Source organism: Mercenaria mercenaria, unplaced genomic scaffold, assembly GCF_021730395.1.
Source record: "Mercenaria mercenaria strain notata unplaced genomic scaffold, MADL_Memer_1 contig_3447, whole genome shotgun sequence".
Classification (NCBI taxonomy): Eukaryota; Metazoa; Mollusca; class Bivalvia; order Venerida; family Veneridae; genus Mercenaria; species Mercenaria mercenaria.
In genome coordinates, this window is record NW_026461585.1 from 1 (window position 1) to 24,733 (window position 24,733).

Sequence of the window (24,733 nt, forward strand, 5' to 3'; positions counted from 1 at the left end):
CGTCCGGCACCGAGGTTATTGCAACTACATGACGTTACTACATCCTAATAACATCACGCTGTTTGACTTTGATAGAGTTTCTCAGCATTTTTTTGAACTTACTGTGAACATGTCAGCGAGAATGATCCTTGTAAAAAGGGATTAATGCCCCTACCAAGTAAGTGTTGTGAAATCATTAATACTTGCAAAGGACTAATTTTTGTGGATTGTGTGGTTGAGTCAATCCACGGAATTAAATCACAATGAACAAGTAAATCCCAATTTTATGTTGAAAAGTGCAAATTCACAAATCACAAATTTATATACTCACAAAATTATCGTTTTGACCGAAACCATGAAATTCCATGCTAACATAGTCACATGAATTTACAGTTCATTTTAAAAGGTTATTCTAAGGGTGAAAAATGGGAAAACATTTGAATCTTCCATTTTCATTGCCAAGTAATGAAAATGTATAAATATTAAATTTTTGTAAAAGCATATGTAGAATGTTCAATTTGTTCATTATTGATATGCCCACCATTGAGGAAGAGGGGATATAGAGGATATTTGTTTGTTTTAGTGTAAGATCGAAATATATTTCACCGAATGAACACTATAATGCAATATTTGCACGAGTGGTGCAGCCACGAGTGAAAATGTAAGTTATGGTGTTCACGAGTGAAATATATTTCGATCTTACACTGAAACAAACAAATTTTCTATTTATTTTATGTATTTTTAATGATTTAAACAAAATGATATCCAGTTTGTCCGCGCAACGTCACGTGCACCGCATCATGACGTCATAATGTCATGACGTCAGGATATCTTTGTAGAAAAACTGTAAGTAGTTCTATTACGTCGCCTGATTTTGTTTACATTTTATTATGATAAAATGTATATATTTTTGATCCTGTTAGTATTTCTATAAATCTTTTTCTTTACTGAAGTATATTTTGCATGAAATTTTCTAATATTTTATATAATTTATAATTCATATTCCTTCTCATTCAAGTGTAGTTCCGTACCAGTGAAAAATAAAAATGATATTTTCACTGTTTGAAACAGTGAAAATATCAATTTTATTTCACTGATAAATTTCAGTATTTCACCAAAGAGCATAAAATAAATATTGTTTCATTCACGTGGGTTTCCTTCTGTATGTAGAGAGGCACTTTTGACAAATAGAAAACACTTAAGGCTACATTGGTCAAATTTCGATTAGTGCATGTTGTCAGAAGATGACATTTATTTTTTTTAGGGTCAGCATGCGAAAGGTCAAGGTCACCTTCAGACTAAAAACAGTTTCTATACAGTAACTAGAAAAGGTCTGGACCTACATTTTTGCTGTTTAACCTTCTGGATTATTGCCTTTGATTAGAAGATGAACCCTGTTGCTTTGGGTATCAGGTGAAAGGGCAATGTCTCATTGACTTTCAGACTGAAACTGTTTCTGCTCAATAACTCGAGACTGCTTGAATATGCAGTACCCATGATATTGGAGGTCAAAAAGTTTTTTTTTTACAGTGTAGAATTAATTATTTGATTAAACCCTGATTTTCAAAACTGCAGAATATACTTTAAAAAAATCAGCAGATAAAAAGGAGAAGGTTGTGTACTCGAGTCTTTGCTAGATTGATTTGAAAGAAGTTAACAAGTTTTCATAATAGGAGGCTATGGGAAAATTACAATCCTTATAACATTTTCTCAAATTGAATTTTTCTGCAATCTATATTTTAATGAAACTTCTCATACCGGTAAATAAACATATGTCCTATAATATGATGGAATAAAATGTGTTGTATAGGTACATGTGCTTGTTTTTGAGATATCTGCCCATGATTAAAGAGATCTACACCTTTCAAGCTCAGTTTAAGACATTCTTTAAAAAATATTTAACGCGTCGGATGTTTTGATATCATATTTTAACTTCAGAAAGATTAGTAACATTGCTGTTGTAATAAATTTACTCATGGTTGCCATTAATTTATGACAGGATTTTTTTTTCTGTTTGCTTCCTCCAGGCTTTATTCTACTTTTTGTGAATAAATTACATTACAGCATTACTTCCAGTTTATCAGATGTGCAGAATTACCTTAAGCATGATTAAAGTAGAATATTATGTTACTGCCATTTATATACATGTACATTGAAAATTATTAGCCACGTCTTGGAAGAAAAGCATTGTTCATAAATGACCAGAATATGGCCTTGTAACCTTGTAATTATTTTCTAACTAAGACAATATATCAGTACATCAAATAAAATTTGTTTAAATTGCGTCTGCTTATCATTTTATTACAGATGGGACATGCGTTATACCGTGTCCTGCAGGACAAGTTAGGGATGACCATGATGACTTTATATGCAAACTGCAGTAAGTCACTTTCTTGTAATTCACAATGTTTTAAATTGGTTTTAAATTGTGGCTGGTGAATTAAATATATTTACTAAGTGTTATTTAAAAAAGTTTTGTGAGAATTGGAAAGTAAAACTCCTTTCAATTTATTCAATAGTAGGTATTTGATTAGCTGAGGGGAGAAGAACAGATTTATTTTTGAAATTGGCCAGGCAGTACAGAGTACACTGGTATAATATACTAGATGGATGCATCTAGCATCTAATTTCCTTGTCTGTTTTATGTCATCCGCAGTTTTACTGTTAGCAAGTGAGGAGATAAATCTTTGACCATTTCAGAATGAAATTTGGTAAGAATGTTTACCTTGACAAAATCTCGGGACAATTTATAAATTGGGTAATCTTGGTTAAAAATGTTGCTTACTCGGTCAGGTTATTGGAAAACTTTAACACTTGCGAGGCAACAATTTTCTACTGGATCTATATCAAACACGGCCAGTGTGTTTGCCTTTGTGAAAGTAAGGTCGTCGGAAACTTAGCCACCATGGGTCAAAAACTAGTTCATTGGGTCAAATCCTAGAAGAACCTCTTTGTGACAGTCTAGAAACTGTGTTTAGACACAACATCAGATCATTGAATATCCAAGTTAACACTCAAGAGGCCACATTTTCTACCTGATCTATGTGAAACTTGGTCAGCATCTTCATGATAATTTCATCTTGGTGCAGGACCGTAACAGAGTGGATAAGATTGCCAACTTTGAAACAATTATCCCTCACAGCAGTGGGTTCAGATCCATACTTTAAGGGGTATAGAATTCGTTGATGTTAGAAAGCAGTCTAGATGTGGTTGTGAGTGTTATAAACCTGCAGTTTTAACTTAAATGTAGTCACTATGCATCTTTGGTTTATCACCATTAAAGAATGAAATTGACCTAATTTATTTGATAATTTCACACGTTAATATTCGAATTGATGCTTTTATAGGTAACTTTGATAATTCCATTATAAATTTTCAGAACAAATAAATCTAGTGTCCCCAATGATACAGATGGTGTGACAGAGACTACCATTGGATCTAAAGTAACTACAGGTCAGTTACCCAGACTTTACTGGTACAATTAGATGAAGATCAAACTTTTCTTTCTCTTAAAGAGATAGTAAAATTATGTAGAGGGAGATCAAAATTTTACTTGGATGTCAAAATTTTCACCTGGAGAGGTATAAGAAATTTATGTAAAGGGAGATCAAAGTTTTCAGTTCTATCAAAATTTTCTCTAATAGAGATATGAAAAAATACTTAAAAGGAGATCAAAATTTTCATGTAGAGGGAGATCAGAATTTTCACTTAGAGATCAAAATTTAGAGTGAGTTAGAAAAATAATACATAAAAATTTACTTAGAGATCAAAATTTTCTCTTAGAGATCAGAATTTTCACTTGGAAAGAGGTAAAAGCTTACAATTAGAGGCACATCAAAATTCACTTAGAGATCAACATTTTCACTTAGAGAGATAATAAAATTTCCCTTATAAAAATTTTCACTTGAAAAGAGATCAAATGATTCACTAGGATACAGGTGGAAGTTTTGTTAAGCATAAATAATTCTAGTCTTGTAACATTGTAAACTTTCTATTAATACCTTGTTTAATAATAATTACGCATGATGTAGAAATATGAGTATCAGAGAAGCTAAGATTATGTAAGCATATTGGAATAAATATCTACAGTCTAACCTGTATTAGTGGTCACCTGTATCATGCTGACCTGTCTTAGAATGTTCACCTTTGGTTCCACCATTGGAATTTTCTATACAATCAAACTGTGTTCACTCCTTTTCAAAAGTCCAGAATATATGAAGAAAATTTGGCAGATAAAAAACATAGGGTTGTGTACTTGATTTTTTGCTAGTATGATTTGAAGTATTTGGATCGCTGTGGGATTTGAATGACATTTTCGTGTGTAGAAATTCTTCTGCAATGTAGATTTTGATAAAACTTTTCGCAATCATAAATCAACATACTGTACTTGAAAACATTATTTGAAATTATTTCTGTGTGCACTGTTAACATTTTTGGTGTCATTTTGTATCTTTAGAAAGAAAGTAATGTAATAGTTGCTGTTTTTAGCTTGACTATACGAAGTATATGGAGAGCTGTCCTACTCATCTTTCCGCGTCCCCACCTTGGTTAAAGTTTTTTAACACTTTCTCAGTTTTCTCCTTATCTCTGTTATTACTTGATGGATTTGCTTTAAACTTAAAATAGTTATTCCTCATCATCACCCACATCATATGGCACAAGAGCCATAACTCTCACATCAATATTTCTTGAATTATCCCCCTTTTTACTTAGAATTTCAGGTTAAAGTTTTGATGCACTTTCACTCTATCTCAGTCATTCCTAAATGGATTTGATTCAGACTGAAAGTATTTGTTCCATGTCATTTCCCTTATTATATGACACAAGGTGCAAAACTCTGGTACCAATATTTAATGAATTAATTAAAGTTTTGATGCACTTTCAGTATATATCATTTATTACTCAATGGATTTGATTCAAACCTAAAATAGTTGTTCAAAATCATCACTCACATCTTATGACACAAGGGCCATAACTCTTGCCATAATGCTTGCACCAATAGTTCATGAATTATCCTCCCTTTTTGCTTAGAATTTCAGGTTAAAGTTTTGATACACTTTCACTCTTATCTCAGTTATTACTAAATGGATTTGATTCAAAATTAAAATAGTTGTCCCACCTTTTTACCAACATCATAGGATACAAGGTGCACAACTCTGGCACCAATTTTTCATGAATTATGCTCCTCTTTACTTTAGATTTAAGGTTAATTTTGATGCATTTTCACTATATCACAGTTATTACGAAATGCATTTGATTCAAACTTGAAGTAGTTATTCCACATCATCACCCACATCATATGACACAAGGTGCATAACTCTTGCACACTATTTTATGAATTATGCCCCCCTTTTGCATAGAATTATACTTATATAGTGTTTGGATACACTTTATCTTTACCTCCCTTATTACTTAACATTTTGGACTCAGACTCAAGCTATTGTGCAATATCTTCATCCACATTGGAGTCATTAAACACTCCAGTGACCGCTCCAGTTTCCTCAGATGTGCCCAGTTTCACTATCTAGCATCGAAATAGTCAAGCGCGCTGTCTCCTGTGACAGCTCTTGTTATATATGTGCACACATTTATATGTATGAGGATTTCCTCCCTGTATACTGTGTCCAGGTTTTATTCTCTGTTTTCCAGAAAAATGACATTTTGCTTTGGCTTTCAGTTTACCCCATGTACAGAACTACCTTAAAATAAGGAATAAAATGCTACACATGGGTACCATATGAAAATACAACCTCTCTGTTTTAAAAGCAAAAAATATAGCAAAACTGAGCCACACCATGAGAAAACCAACACAGTGCATTTGCGAACAGCATGGATCCAGACCAGGATCCGTGCTGTTCGCTAATGGTTTCTCTAATTGCAATAGGCTTTGAAAGCAAACAGCACGGATCCTGACCAGACTGCGTGTATGTGCAGGCTGGTATGGTGGTCACAAACGCACTATGTTGGTTTTCTTATGGTGCGGCTCAAATGTTTTTTTATTTCAGAAAGAGAACAGAACAATATAGCTGGAAATTCACATCGTTCCAACTTGGTTGTCTGGATTATAAGTTAGAACTTTTATTTATTATCTTGGCATAGCTCATATACATTGCATTAAAGGAAATAATTATGCAAATTTGATGTGCTGAAATTATTTAGAAAGTAAGTTTTGGATGCTCATCAGAATAAATGAAATGTGATTTCATTACTAAAAAAAGCTTTCAATGAATCATTATGAATCTGTCCACTGCCACGAGGTCATGAATGGTCAAGTTGTGCAGTGTTTATTAAATAAAGTTTGGCTACGTAGCTGGTAATATATGCATGTGCAAAGCTGTGGACTTCCATTGCTAGGAACTTGTCTAACATTAGTGTGGCTTTAAATGGAGGTCACTTAATGACTGACCAATACTGCAAAATTGTGGGCATTAAGTTTTGTGGTTCTGTCAAAGATAGCTATTTAGTGGGGACATGAAATGGTGGGTTTCAAATTCTACAGATAAGATGAATGGAAAGTTTTGCCTTTTCTTTGAGATTTAATTTTGTGGATTGATGCAATAATGAAATCCTTGAAAATTAATCCCTTTGAATATTGATGATTTCCTTGTATATGAAATTGTTAATTATTGTTTAGTTTCAGTTCTTGCAGCAATTGTGATTGTGCTTGTGATTATAATGGTGTGCTACTGTGCACGGAATAAAAGAAAAAGTAAGTTAACACCATTTATTTTTTAGCTCATCCGATTTTTTGAAAAAGAAGATGAGTTATTGTCATCACTTGATCGGCGTCGGCGTTGCCTGGTTAAGTTTTATGTTTAGGTCAGCTTTTCTCCTAAACTATCAAAGGTATTGCTTTGAAACTTGCAACACTTGTTCACCATCATAAGCTGACCCTGTACAGCAAGAAACATAACTCCATCCTGCTTTTTGCAAGAATTATGGCCCCTTTTGGACTTAGAAAATATCAGATTTCTTAGTTAAGTTTTATGTTTAGGTAAACTTTTCTCCTAAACTATCAAAGTTATTGCTTTGACACTTGCAACATTTGTTCACCATCATAAGCAGACCATGTACATTAAGAAACATAACTCTGTCCTGCATTTTGCAAGAATTATTGCCCCTTTTGGACTTAGAAAATCAGATTTCTTGGTTAAGTTTTATGTTTAGGTCAGCTTTTCTCACAAACAGTCAAAGCCATTGCTTCAAAACTTGCAACACTTGTTCACCATCATAAGCTGACCCTGTACAGCAAGAAATATAACTCTGTCATGCATTTTGCAAGAATTATGGCCCCTTTTGGACTTAGAAAATATCAGATTTATTAGTTAAGTTTTATGTTTAGGTAAACTTTTCTCCAAAACTATCAAAGCTATTGCTTTGAAACTTGCAACAATTGTTCACCATTATAAGCTGACTCTGTACACCAAGAAACATAAATCCATCCTGCTTTTTGCAAGAGTTATGGTCCTTTTTGGACTTAGAAAATCATGGGTAGGACAATTTTTCTGTTATACAAAAAAATCAGATGAGCGTCAGCACCCGCAAGGCGGTGCTCTTGTTAGTACTCGAAACAACAAAGAAACACTGTGCTATATGCTTCACATTAAATTTTATTCAACACATTAAATAATACGTATATGTAATAATATAGATCAAATGACTCATTGAGATGTATTTTAAAACAACATATAAATACAGCAGTATCTAAGATTGGGTTTTGTTGGTCGCTTGAAAAAGATAGGTAAAATTGTTCAACCGAAAGGAGACCAGGCGCGTCAAAGCAATACAACAAAACTATAGGGGTATACAGTGCATAACAAGAAATACTTTGAACTGACACTAACACCACTGAACGATACGGTTGAACTGAAGTACACCCAAACCGGATGGCTGTGCATTGCAACGACGGAGCCAGTGGTGTCACATGACAGGAACCGACCGCCCACAGGTTGCTGTAAACGGCTGGCAAGTACCATGCGGACCACTTTGTGAAGGTAAGCACATTGTTGCATGCAAAGGGTTACTGTTAAACAGTGAAGCACCCAGTAAGGTGGCAGATGTTCACAAGTACACCAAAACAGGATGGCTGTGCATTGCAGCGACGGAGCCAGGGGTGTCACAAGACAGGGACCGAAAGCCTGTAGGTAGCTGCAAACATCTGGCAACTATCATGCGGACCACTGCATGAAGGTAAGTACATAGTTGCATGCAAAGGGTTGAGAACGCAATACATATAGCAATACAGCAATACTGACAAGATTTCGCCTAACACTGGGGCAAAACCTATTCAACCCAAGCCACCTAGCCACTAACTTGATTTGAAAGCAGAACGCCAAAGTATGGTGCTTAGCACGGGATATGGCATTTAGCCAAGCTTTATAGCAATAATTTGACGCGCCTGATCGCATTTTGGTATGCACAAAAAGAATTTTTCCGTGACAGGAGCAACATTTAAAAGAAAGGAAAATAAATAAACGTGATTGAACTCATTGTTTTAGATCCTGATAGAAACATCATCCTTGAAGTGATTAAAGACACAAATCTTCAAACTTTAAATCACAAAAAGCACATAACGCGAACTTGTATTATGAATATAAAACAATCTGTTTATAATCCATAATTAAACTTCGTATTAATCAGCTCTATTTCAGTTTTTGAAAAAGGCCTGTATCACAAAACAGTTTATCAGATGAGTATGTAAGGAATGTCTGTCTCATTGATAACATACTTTTATATCAAATACCTGCATTACTGTACCGCACTGGTGGAACAAACGATGTTGAAAATGTTCTCCATACATAGTCAGTTGATGTTTCTCTAAAGGATGTTACTTGATTGATTAACAATTCACAATGTTCATGTCATTTACAGATTCATACTTCAGGTATTCTCTGTTCATACAGGGCCCTTTCCATAACCATGTTTACAATATGTCCTACAACAATAAAACTGCAGAAAAACAGTAAAAATGTTCATATCAAAAACACTATATGATAATGTTGTTTGACTCAAGACTGCTTTTAAACAATACATGATCTAAAATAGCAGAAACAGCAATAATACAATAATAACTACGGGGTGTGGCGAGCGGGAAAGTTTGTGTTGGCTGTCAAGTTTAAACAAGTGAATTGAGCAGATGGCACGAGATTTTCGCTTTTATACGGCTATAGGATGTACATGTCGCATAACTGGTACCCGATTTAACGGGTCAGTAATACAACCGAAACAAGTCGACAAATGGCCAAGTAACGAGTAGCCATTGTTTCTCAAAAGTAAAACAAATTTTTTTTAGTCAAAATAATGTTTCATTTATTAACATTTACCAATTATCAGAAGCAATTCTGAACTGGTTCAAGACCAGGTTTGAGATTTACACTAAGTGGCTAACCTATGAAAAATTCTGGGTTATCAAGACCTTACACATGATTCAAATCTGTAGAAAATCATAGAATTTCCAAGTCAAAACCATGTTAAATATAAGGCTGCATAAACCTTTGCTTTGAAAGTTTTAATCCACACTGTCAGATAAAGCACAGGAATATTCGTACATGCTCAAAAATCAGATATCCCACAAGGTATCTGCAAGAAAATATGGTATATACATGTGTTACGCATTTTTAGCCAAAGGCTCATGGTGAGCTTTTGTGACCGCCCAATGTCCGTTGTGCATCAGGTGTCCGTCAACATTTTCTAAAAAAATCTTCTTGAAGACCACTGGGCAGAATTACACCAAACTTCACAGGAATGATCCTTGGGTAGCTGCCTTTCAAAATTTTCCATGCAGAACTCTGGTTGCCATGGCATCCGAAAGGAAAAACTTTAAAAATCTTCTTGTCCAAAACCACAGGGCCTTGGGCTTTGATATCTGGTGTGTAGCATCATCTAGTGGTCCTCTACAGAAATTATTCGAGTTATCCCCATAGGGTCAAATATGGCCCCTCCCCGGGGGTAACATGGTTTATATAAGGAAAACTTTGAAAATCTTCTTGTATAAAACCACACAGCCTAGAGCTTTGATATTTTGTATGTAGCATCATCTAGTGGTCCTCTACCAAGATTATTCAAATTATCCCCCTAGGGTCAAATATGGCGCTGTCCCGGGGGTCACAAGTTTTACATAGACTTATATAGGAAAAAAAGTTTAAAAATCTTCTCTGAAACCACAACACTTAGACCTTTGATATTTGGTTTATAGCATCGTCTTATGGTCCTCAAGCAAAATTGTTCAAATTTTACCCCTGGGATGAAAAGAGGCCCTGCCCTGGGTGTCCCAAGTTTTATATAGACTTATATAGGAAAAAACTTTAAAAACCTTCTTGTCTGAAACCATATGACCTAGGCTTTTGATATTTGGTATGATGCATTGTCTAGTAGTCCTCTATCAAAATTATTCAAATTATGCCCCTGGGGTTAAAAGAGGCCCCACCCTGGGGTCACTTATTTATTATGTGAGTTATATAGGAAAAAATACTTAAAAAATCATCTGATCCTATTTCCAAGACTGTTTAATTATAATTACCTGATGCCCCTAAGTAATATGATGTCACTTGACTGTGACCTTGACCTACTGACCTACTTTCTTGTTTTTTGAGATACAGCCTTGAAATTTTTAGGACATACACAGTTTTGCACACCAATCGTAAAACTGAATTTCATTGACCATGAATATGACCTACTGACTTTCTTAATATTTTATCATCAGATTTACATTTGAAACATGTAGCTCATTTTACTCAGGTGAGCGATCCAGGGTCATCATGACCCTCTTGTATAAAGTTTCTAGTTATTGTTTTAAAAAAAGGTATGCAAAGATGGTATGAAAAGACAAAAAAGAAGGTTTCCGAGTTTGAAATGTGGTATTGACACAGTCTGTTCACTTCATTATACTTTATTTCTGTTTTAGATAAACAAAAGGATAAGACACCAAATGGAAATATTGAAGAGCCGAATTCTTCGCAAGATATAGAACTAAAGGCATTGGATGAATCAGGTCTGAAATATGCACTGAAAATAAATATTAAAAGTTAGGAGCTGATCACTTAGAATAAAACTCTTTGTTGAAATTATTCAGGTTAGCCAGTATTAACCTATTCTCAGCAAGTGACTAACAACTTCGCAACAAGTTAGAAAACAAATAACCATATACATACATTTGTACTGCATTTAGCTAATCCTCACAGAGAAAATACAACTTAATATGTGGGATTCAAACCTGCAATTTTTGTTTTCTACCAACTGAGTTGGATGGCTTCCTTACATGAATGAACTTGACCTTGATGATGCTTCAGCTACAAGAAAAAGAGGAACAAGAAATATTGTAATATGGGCAAAATTCCCCTTTTGATTTTTATTATACCCCATCACTTCGAAGAAGAGTGGTTCTCTTAATTTTGTTTTGCTTATTCAGTTAGCATTGTCTGACAGTCAGTTTACTGGTTTCAGATAATAACTAGAGAATGCCTTTGCTTGCAATGCTCAATCTTGAAAAGTTGATTGCCTATGGTCAGCCAATGACCCGTATTGTTTTATGGGTCATTAAGTCAAAGGTCAAGGTCACAGTGACATTGAAACTGAAAATGGTTTCCACTCAATAACAAGAATGTTTGCCCTACTGCCTTCAAACTTCATAGGATGATTGAATGTGGTCAGTAGGTAATCCCTATATTTTGGAAATAAATAGGTCAAAGACAAGGTCACCATGACCTTGAGATTGATAATGGTTTCTGCACAATAACTAAAGAACACCGGTCTGCAGTCTTTAAACTAAATAGGGCGATTGCCTCTGGTTGGTAGATCACCCCTATAATGTTGGGGTTAGTATATTTATTGACTAACCTTGAAACTGAAAACAGTTTTCTACCAATCCCTGGAGTAACTATCAAATTTCTTGGATGATTGCCTTGGATGATTGCCTATGGCCTAAAGATGACACCTTACATTTTTGGGGACCTATACCTATGAGTCAAGGCCACAATGACCTTGAGAGTGACAACAGTTTTTGATCATTTACTGGAAAAGCTTGGACCTATGACCTTAACCTTAATAGGATGATTGCCAGTAGTCAGTAGTAGATGTTTCCTTTTATTAATTATAGTTTATCAGGTCAAAGTCACAGTGTACAAAATGACATACCAAGTTGCCTCTGACAGTTCATCATTAGGGGCATATGTGTTTCGTAAACAGCTCTTGTTTCAAACCATTTCTAAATTGAAGGTTGAAAATAAATTACTATTAACTTCAGAATTTAAAAAGAAGAATATTTTTGTTGTCATTCATGATTTTATTTAACAAAGTCAGAGGGTGAATTTTGTCTGTTTTGTTCAGATCGAACAAGAGTTGGAGATTATAAAGGGGGTGGGGGTGCTGTTGTATGTAGTGGACTTTCTAGTTAAGTAATCATAATATATAAAGTCACTAAAACAATGCAGGTGAATGAATAGATTTGTTTGTATTATTTTGTTTTACACATGCAAGCTAATTATGCTGATTTTTTATTGATTTTTATGCCCTCAAAGGGAGGCATATAGTTTTTGAACAGTCTGTCGGTCTGTCAGTCTGTCCGCAATTTTCGTGTCCGGTCCATATCTTTGTCATCGATGGATGGATTTTCAAATAACTTGGCATGAATGTGTACCAAAGTAAGACGACATGTCGCACGCAAGACCCAGATCCGTAGCTCAAAGGTCAAGGTCACAGACGTTAAAGGTAATTTTTCATGGTAGTGCATTCGTGTCCGGTCCATATCTTTGTCATCCATGGATGGATTTTCAAATAACTTGGCATGAATGTGTACCACAGTAAGACGACATGTCGCGCGCAAGACCCAGGTCCGTAGCTCAAAGGTCAAGGTCACACTTAGACGTTAAAGGACATATTTCATGACAGTGCATTGATGGGCGTGTCCGGTCCATATCTTTGTCATTCATGCATGGATTTTAAAATTATTGGGCATGAATGTGTACCACAGTAAGACGACGTGTCGCGCGCAAGACCCAGGTCCATAGGTCAAAGGTCCTAAACTCTAACATCGGCCATAACTATTCATTCAAAGTGCCATCGGGGGCATGTGTCATCCTATGGAGACAGCTCTTGTGTTTTTATACAGCAACTGTGTAAATAATTATACACTGTCCAGCGAATCAAGCAGAACAATTTCAGGAAAGCATAAAGCAAATTACATTTAATTCATAGTTTAGTTGATCAGGAATGTCCAGCTTAGCTATATATATCAATAAGGAAAGAAAAACATTATAAGCTTAGTATGGCTTTTATACATACATAATTTATAATGTAATGATCCATTTTTTTCTGAAATTTTTGTTCCACAGACAAAGAACCAGATGATCTAAAGGAGACAGAATCTCTGTTAGAAAAAGCACAGGAATTGCCACAAGAAAATGGAATCCAACAACACACTGTTGAAATAAATTCGGAGGAAAAAAGTCCAAAGCCAAAGAGAAAAGAACATGATTCTAAAAGCAGGAAAAAGGAATCCGTCAAAAACCTAAAGCACATCGAGTCCATTGAAAATAATTACAGTGCAAATACTCAGCATTTTCATTTTTACAATGTAAGTGTTGCAGAATTTTTTCTAGTTGCTCTATGTCATATGGAAAAATTATCTATTAATATATATTTGATCAGGAATGTCCAGCTTAGCTATATATATGTATTTCACAACAGTTTTGCTACGAGATTACCTGTGATAATGGCCCCCCTTTCCCGCCACCCCACATCGGGAGACATATTGTTTCTGCCCTCTCTGTCAGTCACTTTATTTCCAGTCAATAACTTGAGAACCATTTGTCCCAGAACCTTCTAACGCATAGGTTGATAGGGCTAACAGATTAGATGACCTCTATTGTTTTTGGGGTCATTTGAATCAAAAGTAAAGGTCACAGGGTCCTGAACATGGAAAATTAGTTCCAATCAATGTTGAAACTTCATAGGATGATTAGACATGCAGAGTAGATGACCCCTAATGATTTTGGGTCACTTGATGAAAGGTAAAGGTCACAGGCTGAGAGGCCATCCATCCATCCATCCATCCCACTTAATTTTTGATTAGTTAAACTGGAGAATCATTTGACCTAGAAATTAAACAGATTTATTTGGCAGATCCTTCTTTTGTTATCCCCCGACGAAAGTCGGAGGGATATAGTTTTGGCATTGTCCGTCCGTCTTTCCGTCCGTCCGTCCGTCCGGAGCCATATCTAGGAAATGGTTGGGAATATTTATTTAAAACTTCATATAGATCACCATGGTTGTGTACACACAATTTCATTCGGATTTATATGTAAATTAAGAGTTATTGCCCTTTAATTGTATAAAAATCCACATATTTGTACATAACAAACTTACCATTTGGTAGAATTTCATTAAATTTCTTTCATTCTTTTCCATGAACATTTATTGTAAACATGTGAAGTTGTGTTCCCACACCTGGACACCCCCTTACCTTGATCACAGCCCCCCCCCCCCCCCCCCCCCCCCCCCCCCCCCCCCCCCCCCCAAAAAAAAAAAAAAAAAAGATTCATTCCTTATTTTAAATTTTTTTCAAACAAACTTCATATATATGTTCACCACTATGAGGTTATGGGGCCCATCAAGTTTCAGACAAATTGCCCAAGTAACACTAGAGTTATGGCCCTTAGAAGTTTCTAGTGTTAACTATACAGGGTACTATAGATATGGCAATTTCTGCATCATAACTTTTGATATATTTGACCTAGAACTATGAAACTTTAACAGAATTTAGAGCACTATAATGTGGTTGTGCACAGACAATTTTGTATGGATTTCTTTTGTAACTTCAGAGTTATTGCCCTTTAATTGTCTAAAAGTCCACATATTTGTACATAACAAACTTAATTACCATTTGGCAGAATTTCATTAAATTTCTTTCATTCTTTTCTGTGAACGTTTATTATAAACATATGAAGTTGCGCACCCACACCTAGTCACCCACTTGCCTTGGTCACTACCCCTCCCAACCTCTCTCACCCCCCCCCCCCCCCCCCCCCCCCCCCCCCCCACAAAAAAAAAAAAAAAATCATTTCTTATTTTAGATTTTTTTTCAAACCTTCCAAGTTGTACCATTCCCTAACCTCACTTCTCCACCCAGTCATGCCCACCACTGATCATGCATCCTCTGCCCCCAACTTCACCCTTTTACCCTTTTTTTTTATTTTCAATTTTCAATCAATATTTATAATCAACATGTGAAATTTTGTTTCCTCTCCTATTCCCCTGCACCCCCACCCCCTAAAAAAATAAATATATATACATATTATATATTTCCATTCCTTTTTTTTTTTTAATGTTCAAACCTTCAACATGTTAAGTTGTGACTGCACAAACCTTGCCCTCAGCCATGTTCAAGATACCTTACCTGTGTTCTCTTAAGGACATCTGTTCTTTTAAGTTCAAATGTACATGTTAAACAGCAACACCTGGTGCCAAACCACTCAAAGACAATGTTTCGTTCCAGTTAAACTTCAAGCTCACATTTCAATTAACTGCATTTTGTTTTAAAAGCTAAGCTTATTACAGTAAACATATCCAATTCAAAATAAATTCTTTAGTCAAGATCAAAGTATCATACTTTTATTATATACTCTTTAATTAAACATTTGTTTTCTGTTAAATTGATTTTGACTAATGAAATTATTTGCTTCTTATTAACATCCTTAACTTTTTGCAGGATATATCTTTTTGCCATTCCTCACCACAAACCCTTTCGGCGGGGGATACCAATTCATCGAATTTGCTTGTTCACTTACAATAATTTTCTTTTTAATTACTTCCCTTTTATGTTACTATAAATAGCTTATTTTTAGTAACTTTTTTATTATTGGCCGTAGGGAAAAACCGAGACCACTTTTTTTGTGGTACAGCATGGATGGTACCTCCAATTTTTAGGTGTATTTTGACATATCTGTACCTTGTAAGAATTTTTTTTTTCTTTTTGGTTAAATTTCTTTCCTTTGTTGTTCCTGTCCTTTGGACTTAGATATTTTTTCTGAGGACCTTCTTGTCCTCAAGTGCAATGATAACAGGTGAGCGATATAGGGCCATCATGGCCCTCTTGTTTGACTAATCAGTATTTGGTTAAGTTTTTGTATGTAAGCTGGTATCTCAGTAACTACTAATGGGAATGGAATGAAACTTCACACACTTGTTCACTGATATGATCTGACATGTACTCTGCAGGTCCCATAACTCTACTTTGCATTTTTAGCTCACCTGTCACAAAGTGACAAGGTGAGCTTTTGTGATCGCGCAGCGTCCGTCGTCCGTGCGTGCGTAAACTTTTGCTTGTGACCACACTAGAGGTCACATTTGTTATGGGATCTTTATGAAAATTGGTCAGAATGTTCACCTTGATGATATCTAGGTCATGTTCGAAACTGGGTCACATGCCTTCGAAAACTAGGTCAGTAGGTCTAAAAATAGAAAATCCTTGTGACCTCTCTAGAGGCCATATTTTTCACAAGATCTTCATGAAAATTAGTCAGAATGTTCAGCTTGATGATATCTAGGTCAAGTTCGAAACTGGGTCACGTGCCTTCAAAAACTAGGTCAGTAGGTCTAAAAATAGAAAAACCTTGTGACCTCTCTAGAGGCCATATTTTTCACAAGATCTTCATGAAAATTGGTCAGATTGTTCACCTTGATGATATCTAGGTCAAGTTCGAAACTGGATTACGTGCCTTCAAAAACTAGGTCAGTAGGTCAAATAATAGAAAAACCTTGTGACCTCTCTAGAGGCCGTATTTTTCATGGGATCTGTATGAAAGTTGGTCTGAATGTTCATCTTGATAATATCTAGGTCAAGTTCGAAAATGGGTCACGTGCAGTCAAAAACTAGGTCAGTAGGTCTAAAAATAGAAAAACCTTGTGACCTCTCTAGAGGCCATATTTTTCAATGGATCTTCATGAAAATTGGTCAGAATGTTCATCTTGATGATATCTAGGTCATGTTTGAAACTGGGTCACGTGCCTTCAAAAACTAGGTCAGTAGGTCAAATAATAGAAAAACCTTTTGACCTCTCTAGAGGCCATATTTTTCATGGGATCTGTATGAAAGTTGGTCTGAATGTTTATCTTGATAATATCTAGGTCAAGTTCGAAACTGGGTCACATGCGGTCAAAAACTAGGTCAGTAGGTCTAAAAATAGCAAAACCTTGTGACCTCTCTAGAGGCCATACTTTTGAATGGATCTTCATAAAAATTGGTCAGAATGTTCATCTTGATGATATCTAGGTCAAGTTCGAAAGTGGGTCAAGTGCCATCAAAAACTAGGTCAGTAGGTCAAATAATAAAAAAACTTGTGACCTCTCTAGAGGCCATATTTTTCATGGGATCTATATGAAAGTTGGTCTAAATGTTCATCTTGATGATATCTAGGTCAAGTTCGAAACTGGGTTAACTGTGGTCAAAAACTAGGTCAGTAGGTCTAAAAATAGAAAAACCTTGTGACCTGTCTAGAGGCCATACTTGTGAATGGATCTTCATGAAAATTGGTCAGAATGTTCACTTGATGATATCTAGGTCAAGTTCGAAACTGGGTCATGTGCCATCAATAACTAGGTCAGTAGGTCAAATAATAAAAAAAACCTTGTGACCTCTCTAGAGGCCATATTTTTCATGGGTCTGTATGAAAGTTGTTCTGAATGTTCATCTTGATGATATCAAGGTCAGGTTCAAAACTGGGTCACGTGCCATCAGTAACTAGGTCAGTAGGTCAAATAATAAAAAACCTTGTGACCTCTCTAGAGGCCATATTTTTCATGGGTCTGTATGAAAGTTGGTCTGAATGTTCATCTTGTTAATATCAAGGTCAGGTTCAAAACTGGGTCACATGAGCTCAAAAACTAGGTCACTATGTCAAATAATAGAAAAAAGGGCGTCATACTCAGTTCAAAACTGGGTCATGTGGGGACAGGTGAGTGATTCAGGACCATCTTGTTTGAAAATTATGCCGCTTTTTCAACTGAGCAATTTTGGGTTAAATGTTTGTATGTAAGCTGGTATCTCAGTATCCACAAATGGGAAATGATTGAAACTTCACACACTTATTAACTGCCATGATATGACATGCAGTGCAAAGGTTCAGTAACTGTAGTTTGTATTTTTAGCTCACCTGAGCACGAAGTGCTCAAAGGTGAGCTTTTGTGATCGCCCTGTGTCCGTCGTCAGTCGTCCGTCGTCGTCGTCAACAATTTGACTCTTAACACTCTAGAGGTCACAATTTTGAGCCAATCTTAATCAAACTTGGTCAGAATGTTACCCTTAAAAAAATCTTGGACAAGTTTGATATTGGGTCATCTGGGGTAAAAACTAGGTCACCAGGTCAAATCAAAGGAAAAGCTTGTTAACATTCTAGAGGTCACAATTTTGGCCCAATCTTAATGAAACTTGGTCAGAATGTTACCCTTAATAAAATCTTGGGCGAGTTCGATATTGGGTCATATGGAGTCAAAAACTAGGTCACCACGTCAGATCAAAGGAAAAGCTTGTTAACACTCTAGAGTTCACATTTTTGGACCAGTCTTAATGAAACTTGGTCAGAATGTAACCTTCAATAAAATCTTGGACGAGTTTGACTTTGGGTCATCTGGGATCTAAAACTAGGCCACCAGGTCAAATCAAAGGAAAAGCTTGTTAACACTCTAGAGGTCACAATTTCAGCCCAATCTTAATGAAATTTGGTCAGAATGTTACCCTCAATAAAATCTTGGACAAGTTCGATATTGGGTCACATGGGTCAAAAACTAGGTCACCAGGTCAAATCAAAGGAAAAGCTTGTTAACACTCTAGAGGTCACATTTTTGGCCCTATCTTAATGAAACTTGGTCAGAATGTAATCTTTAATAAAATCTTGGACGAGTTCGACATTGGGTCCTCTGGGGTCAAAAACTAGGTCACCAGGTCAAATCAAAGGAAAAGCTAGTTTACACTTTAGAGGCCTCATTTATGACCAAATCTTAATGAAATTTGATCAGAATATTAATCTTGAAGCACTATAGGTTAAGTTCAGATCCGGGTCAGGTGGGGTCAGGTTTGAACCTGGGTCATGTCGGGTCAAAAACTGGGTCACCGGGTCAAATCAAAGGAAAAGCTTGTTAACACTGTAGAGGCCACATTTATGACTTATCTTCATGAAACTTGGTCAGAATGGTAATCTTGATGATCTCAATGTCCAGTTTGAATCTGGGTTATGTAGGATCAAAAGCTAGGTCACCAGGTCAAATCAAAGGAAAAGAAAGTTTACACTGTAGAGGCCACATTTATGACTATATCTTAATGAAACTTGGTCAGAATGTTAATCTTGATGATCTATAGGTCATGTTTAGATCTGGGTGAAAAACTAGGTCACCGAGTCAAATCAAAGGAAAAGCTTGTTAACACTGTAGAGGCCACATTTAAGACTGTATCTTCATGAAACTTGGTCAGAATGGTAATCTTGATGATCTCAAGGTCCAGTTTGAATTTGGGTCATGTCGGCTCAAAAACTAGGTCACCAGGTCAAATCAAAGGAAAATCTAGTTTACACTTTAGAGGCCACATTTATGACCATATCTTAATGAAACTTGGTCAGAATGTTAATCTTGATGATCTTTAGGTCAATATGTCAGGTGAGCGATACAGGGCCTTCATGGCCCTCTTGTTACAAAATTATGGTCCTTTTTTTCAACTTTAGATATTTGGTAAAAGTTTTGTATTTAAGCTGGTATCTCAGTACCCACTGATGGGAATGGATTGAAACAATACACACTTGCCCACTGTTACGAGCTGATAAGCATGTAGCAGGTTTCATAATCCTGTTTTACATTTTTACAAAATTATGCCTCTTTTTCGACTTATGTATTTATTCAATTGACAGGGCTTTAAATAGTCAAGCATTGCTGTCCTCTGACAGCTTTTGTTTTCAGTTGGGGGGCTTGGCCCCCTTTAGCCGCCACAAGAGCTAAAATAGAGATACCTTTAAATGATTACTGTCATGAATCACTTGATGGATTTTCATCAAATGTCTGTAGCATCAGTGTAAGGTTCTCTCTCAAATCTGTTCAAATGGAGACACTTGTCCCCTGTTAGGGACTGCTTGAGCTAAAAATAGAAATAGTATAAAACAGCTTCTTCTCTTGATTTCAATCAAATTTGGTTTGTAGCATCAAATTGTAAGGTTCTTTGTCAAAGTTCAAATGGTGGCACTTGGCCCCTTTTAGGGGCTGCTACAGCTAAAAGTAAAAATACCTTTAAACGACTCCTCATGAATCGCATTATAGATCTAAAACAAACACTTGATCTATATATTCAGTGTAAGGTCCTCCCTCAGATTTTATTCGTATGGGGACACTTGGCCCCTTTAAGGGGCCACTAGAGCTAAAAATTAAAAAATACATTTAGATGACTCCTTCTTATGAACTGCTCGGTGGATCTTCATTAAACGTGGTCAGTAGCATCAGTGTAATGTCCTCTCTCAAATTATTCCAATGTTGGCACTGGGCCCCGTTTTGGGGCTGCTAGAGCAAAAAATGGAAATACCTATAAAAACCCTCATGTATCACTTTTATTAGTCCCCTACTGGTTGAAAACCAGTTTCGGGGACTATAGGAATGCACTTTTCCGTCATTCCGTCCGTCCGTCCGTCTGTCCGTCCATCCGTCCGTCCGTCCGCAATTTCGTGTCCGGTCCATAACTCTGCCATCCATGAAGGGATTTTAATATTACTTGGCACAAATGTTCCCCATGATGAGACGACGTGTCATGCGCAAAACCCGGACCCCTAGCTCAAAGGTCAAGGTCACAATTGGAGGTCAAAGGTCAACAGGGCTTTTTTCCTGTCCGGTCCACAACTCTCCCATCCTTGAAGGGATTTTAGTATTACTTGGCACAAATGTTCCCCATGATGAGATGATGTGTCATGCGCAAATCCCGGACCCCTAGCTCAAAGGTCAAGGTCACAGTTGGAGGTCAAAGGTCAACAGGGCTTTTTTCCTGTCCGGTCCATAACTCTCCCATCCATGAAGAGATTTTAATATTACTTGGCACAAATGTTCCCCATGAGGAGACGACGTGTCGTGCGCAAAACCTGGACCCCTAGCTTAAAGATCAAGGTCACAATTGGAGGTCAAAGGTCAACAAAGCTTTTTTCCTGTCCGGTCCATAACTTTCCCATCTATGAAGGGATTTTAATATTACTTGGCACAAATGTACCTCATAATAAGACGATGTGTCATGCACAACTTTCAGACCCCTAGCTCAAAGGTCAAGGTCACACTTAGCAGTCAAATGTTAACATAGCATGAACAGGGTCTGTTTCGTGTCCGGTCCATAACTCTGACATTCATTAAGGAATTTTAATATCACTTAGCACAAGTGTTCCCCATGATGAGACGACGTGTCGTGCGCAAATCCCAGACCCCTAGCTTAAAGGTCAAGGTCACAATTGGGGGTCAAAGGTCAACATAGTTTTTTTCCTGTCCTGTCCATAACTCTGCCATTCATGAAGGGATTTTAATATTACTTGGCACAAATGTTCCCCATGATGAGACAACATGTCATGCGCAAAGCCCATACCCTTAGCTCAAAGGTCAAGGTCACAATTGGAGGTCAAAGGTCAATAAGGTTTTTTCCCTGTCCGATCCAGAACTCTGTCATCCATCAAGGGATTACAATATTACTTGGCATAAATGTTTCCCATGATGAGACGACGTGTCATGCGCAACACCCAATACCCTAGCTTAAATGTCAAGGTCACACTTTGAGATCAAAGGTCAAGAGGATTTTTTTCCTGTCCGGTCTATAACTTTGTCATACAAAGCAGGATTTAGATATCAGTTGGCACAAATATTCCCCTGGATGAGACAACATGTCATGCGCAAGAACCAGGTCCCTAGGTCTAAGGTCAAGGTTATATTAAGAGGTCAAAGGTCAGATTCAAGAATGACTTTGTACGGAGCATTTCTTCTTCATGCATGGAGGGATTTTGATGTAACTTGGACCAAATGTTCACCACCATGAGGCACCCTTGTTTTTAGAATTACGTCCCTCTGTTTTACTATAAATAGATTTTATTGTAACTTTTTTATTACTGGCGGTAGAGAAAAATCGAGACCACTTTTCTGTGGTACAGCATGCATGTTACATCCAATTTTTATACGCCCGTTTGAAAAACGGGCATATTATGGGAACGCCCCTGGCGGGCGGGCAGCGTCCACAGACTTTGTCCGGACCATATCTTCTACATGCATGGAGGGATTTTGATGAAACTTGGCACAGTTGTTCACCATCATGAGACGGAGTGTCATGCGCAAGAACCAGGTCCCTAGGTCTAAGGTCAAGGTCACACTTAGAGGTCAAAGGTCAAATTCAAGAATGACTTTGTCCGGAGCATATCTTCTTCATGCATGGAGGGATTTTGATGAAAGTTGGCACAGTTGTTCATCATCATGAGACGGAGTGTCGTGCACAAGAACCAGGTCCCTAGGTCTAAGGTCAAGGTCACACTAAGAGGTCAAAGGACACAAGAAAGAAAACTTTGTCCGGAGCATATCTTCTTCATGCATGGAGGGATTTTGATATAACTTGGCACAAATGTTCACCACCACGAGGCGGAGTGTCATGCGCAAGAACCAGGTCCCTAGGTCTAAGGTCAAGGTCACACTTAGAGGTCAAAGGATACAAGAATGAAAACCTTGTCAGGAGCATTTCTTCTTCATGCATGGAGGGATTTTGATATAACTTGGCACAAATGTTCACCACCACGAGACGGAGTGTCGTGCGCAAGAACCAGGTCCCTAGGTCTAAGGTCAAGGTCACACTTAGAGGTCAAAGGATACAAGAATGAAAACCTTGTCCGGAGCATTTCTTCTTCATGCATAGAGGGATTTTGATATAACTTGGCACAAATGTTCACCACCACGAGACGGAGTGTCGTGCGCAAGAACCAGGTCCCTAGGTCTAAGGTCAAGGTCACACTTAGAGGCCAAAGGTCAGATACAAGAATGACTTTGTCCGAAGCATTTCTTCTTCATGCATGGAGGGATTTTGATGTAACTTGTCACAATTATACACCATCATGAGACGAAGTGTCATGCGCAGTTCCCTTTTTAGAATTACTTCCCTTTGTTGTTACTATAAATAGCTTATATTGTAACTTTTTCATTACTAGTCGTAGGGAAAAATCGAGACCACTTTTCTGTAGTACAACATGCATGCTACATCCAATTATGAGGTGTATTTTGACCAATCTCTACCTGGTAAAGATTTTTGTGTGGACTTAACATTTTTTTTTGGATTTTTTTTTTTTTTTTTTTTTTTTTTTTTTTTTTTTTAAGATTACCTTCCCTTAGTTGTTACTATAAATAACTTATATTGTAACTTTTTTATAATTGACCGTAGGGAAAAAACAAGACCAGTTTTCTGTGGTACAACATAGATGTTACTTTCAAATTTTAGGTGTATTTTAAGGTATCTCTACCTGGTAAGGAGTTTTTTTGTGGACTTAGAAAAACAAAAGACTTACAATGATTACTAAACAACCACAAAATTAAAATTCCATTTGCAAATACAGGTGCTAGAGTAAAGAAATTTGCTGTGACGGGCGTATATTGTGACATTCTGGCACTCTTTTTAGGTGTATTTTGACCTATCTCTACCTGGTAAAGAGTTTCTTGTGGACTTATATTATATAGATTTTTTTTTTTTTTTTTTTTTTTTTTTTAAAGATTAATTTCCCTTTGTTGTTACTATAAATAACTTACATGATAACATTTTTTATAATCAGCCAAAAAAAATCAATATGAAAACAACTGTAGGTTTTTATATATATAAATTTTAATCCAAGTGTTTTGTTATAACATATTGTATATATAGTACAATATTGTTTATACATCATTGACAGATATCAGTTCATTATGTTATACTGCAGTAGAGAAAATTAGGTGCCTTCCAGTAGGGGACTTTGTATTGCATGGCAATACTTCATTCACTTGTTCATGTGGGGAACCAGGCCTCTTTAAGTTCTTCATCAAATTTGATCTGTAGAATGTAAAGTCAACTCATAAATTTGTTTAAATGAGGGCACTTGGCACTTTTTGTAGGCTATAAGAAGATCTTTACATCCATGATTTTATATGTCATATATCTATTCAAGATCAAATAGCAAAGGTCTAGTGAGCGACTTAAGACCACCATGGCCGTCTTGTTTATTTTTCAGGATCAAACACAGCCTAATGCAGCAAATGCATGGAAAGAAGTAGAAAATGGAACTGGTACTTTTTAGATTTTTAATACTATTTTGTTATCTCTTTTCTGCATACAGTATTTTTTATGATATTATGACCTTTATCTTTATAGCTCAGGCTTTGCTCGGTATAGTAGAGTACTCTGTTGGCCATTGACTGGCATCAGCAATGAAACTATTGAAAGAAGTTTCCCAAACAAGGTCACTAGCATCACTGGGTGTATGCCAGATTTTACAGCTACAGTGAAAACATGGGCCACCAGGATTTAAAGATAAAACATTCTTTGAATAAGTTTTCTCATAAACAGTGTAATGTATCTTCAGAAAGCTTGGTTTATAGCATCCTGACATGGAACTTAATGGTCTCACTCCTCAACACATGTACCCTGTAAAGTTAACTCAATATTTAAAGCACCCAAGTTCAGATTAGGAGGTACTAACGATAAGTTCACATTGCAGGCAAGGTGTATATTCTCATTGATGATTGACTAAAACTCTCT

The 24,733-nt window shown here is 36.5% G+C and overlaps 1 protein-coding gene and 1 long non-coding RNA gene across 2 annotated transcripts in view; both read left to right on the plus strand.

Moving 5' to 3' along the window:
* Positions 1-54: 54 nt before the first annotated feature.
* LOC128553065 (uncharacterized) lies at positions 55-3,456 on the plus strand. Its single transcript, XR_008369243.1, has 3 exons — positions 55-157; positions 2,287-2,359; positions 3,359-3,456. It is a non-coding gene; the product is annotated as an uncharacterized LOC128553065 (long non-coding RNA).
* Positions 3,457-5,950: 2,494 nt separating this feature from the next.
* LOC128553066 (uncharacterized) overlaps positions 5,951-24,733 on the plus strand; it is a 44,423-nt gene continuing 25,640 nt past the window's right edge. The window contains exons 1-4 of the mRNA XM_053534176.1: positions 5,951-6,688; positions 10,883-10,969; positions 13,308-13,549; positions 24,207-24,261. Coding sequence (XP_053390151.1) covers positions 6,655-6,688; positions 10,883-10,969; positions 13,308-13,549; positions 24,207-24,261 — 418 coding nt within the window. The 5' untranslated portion in view covers positions 5,951-6,654. The remainder of the gene's footprint in view (positions 6,689-10,882; positions 10,970-13,307; positions 13,550-24,206; positions 24,262-24,733) is intronic.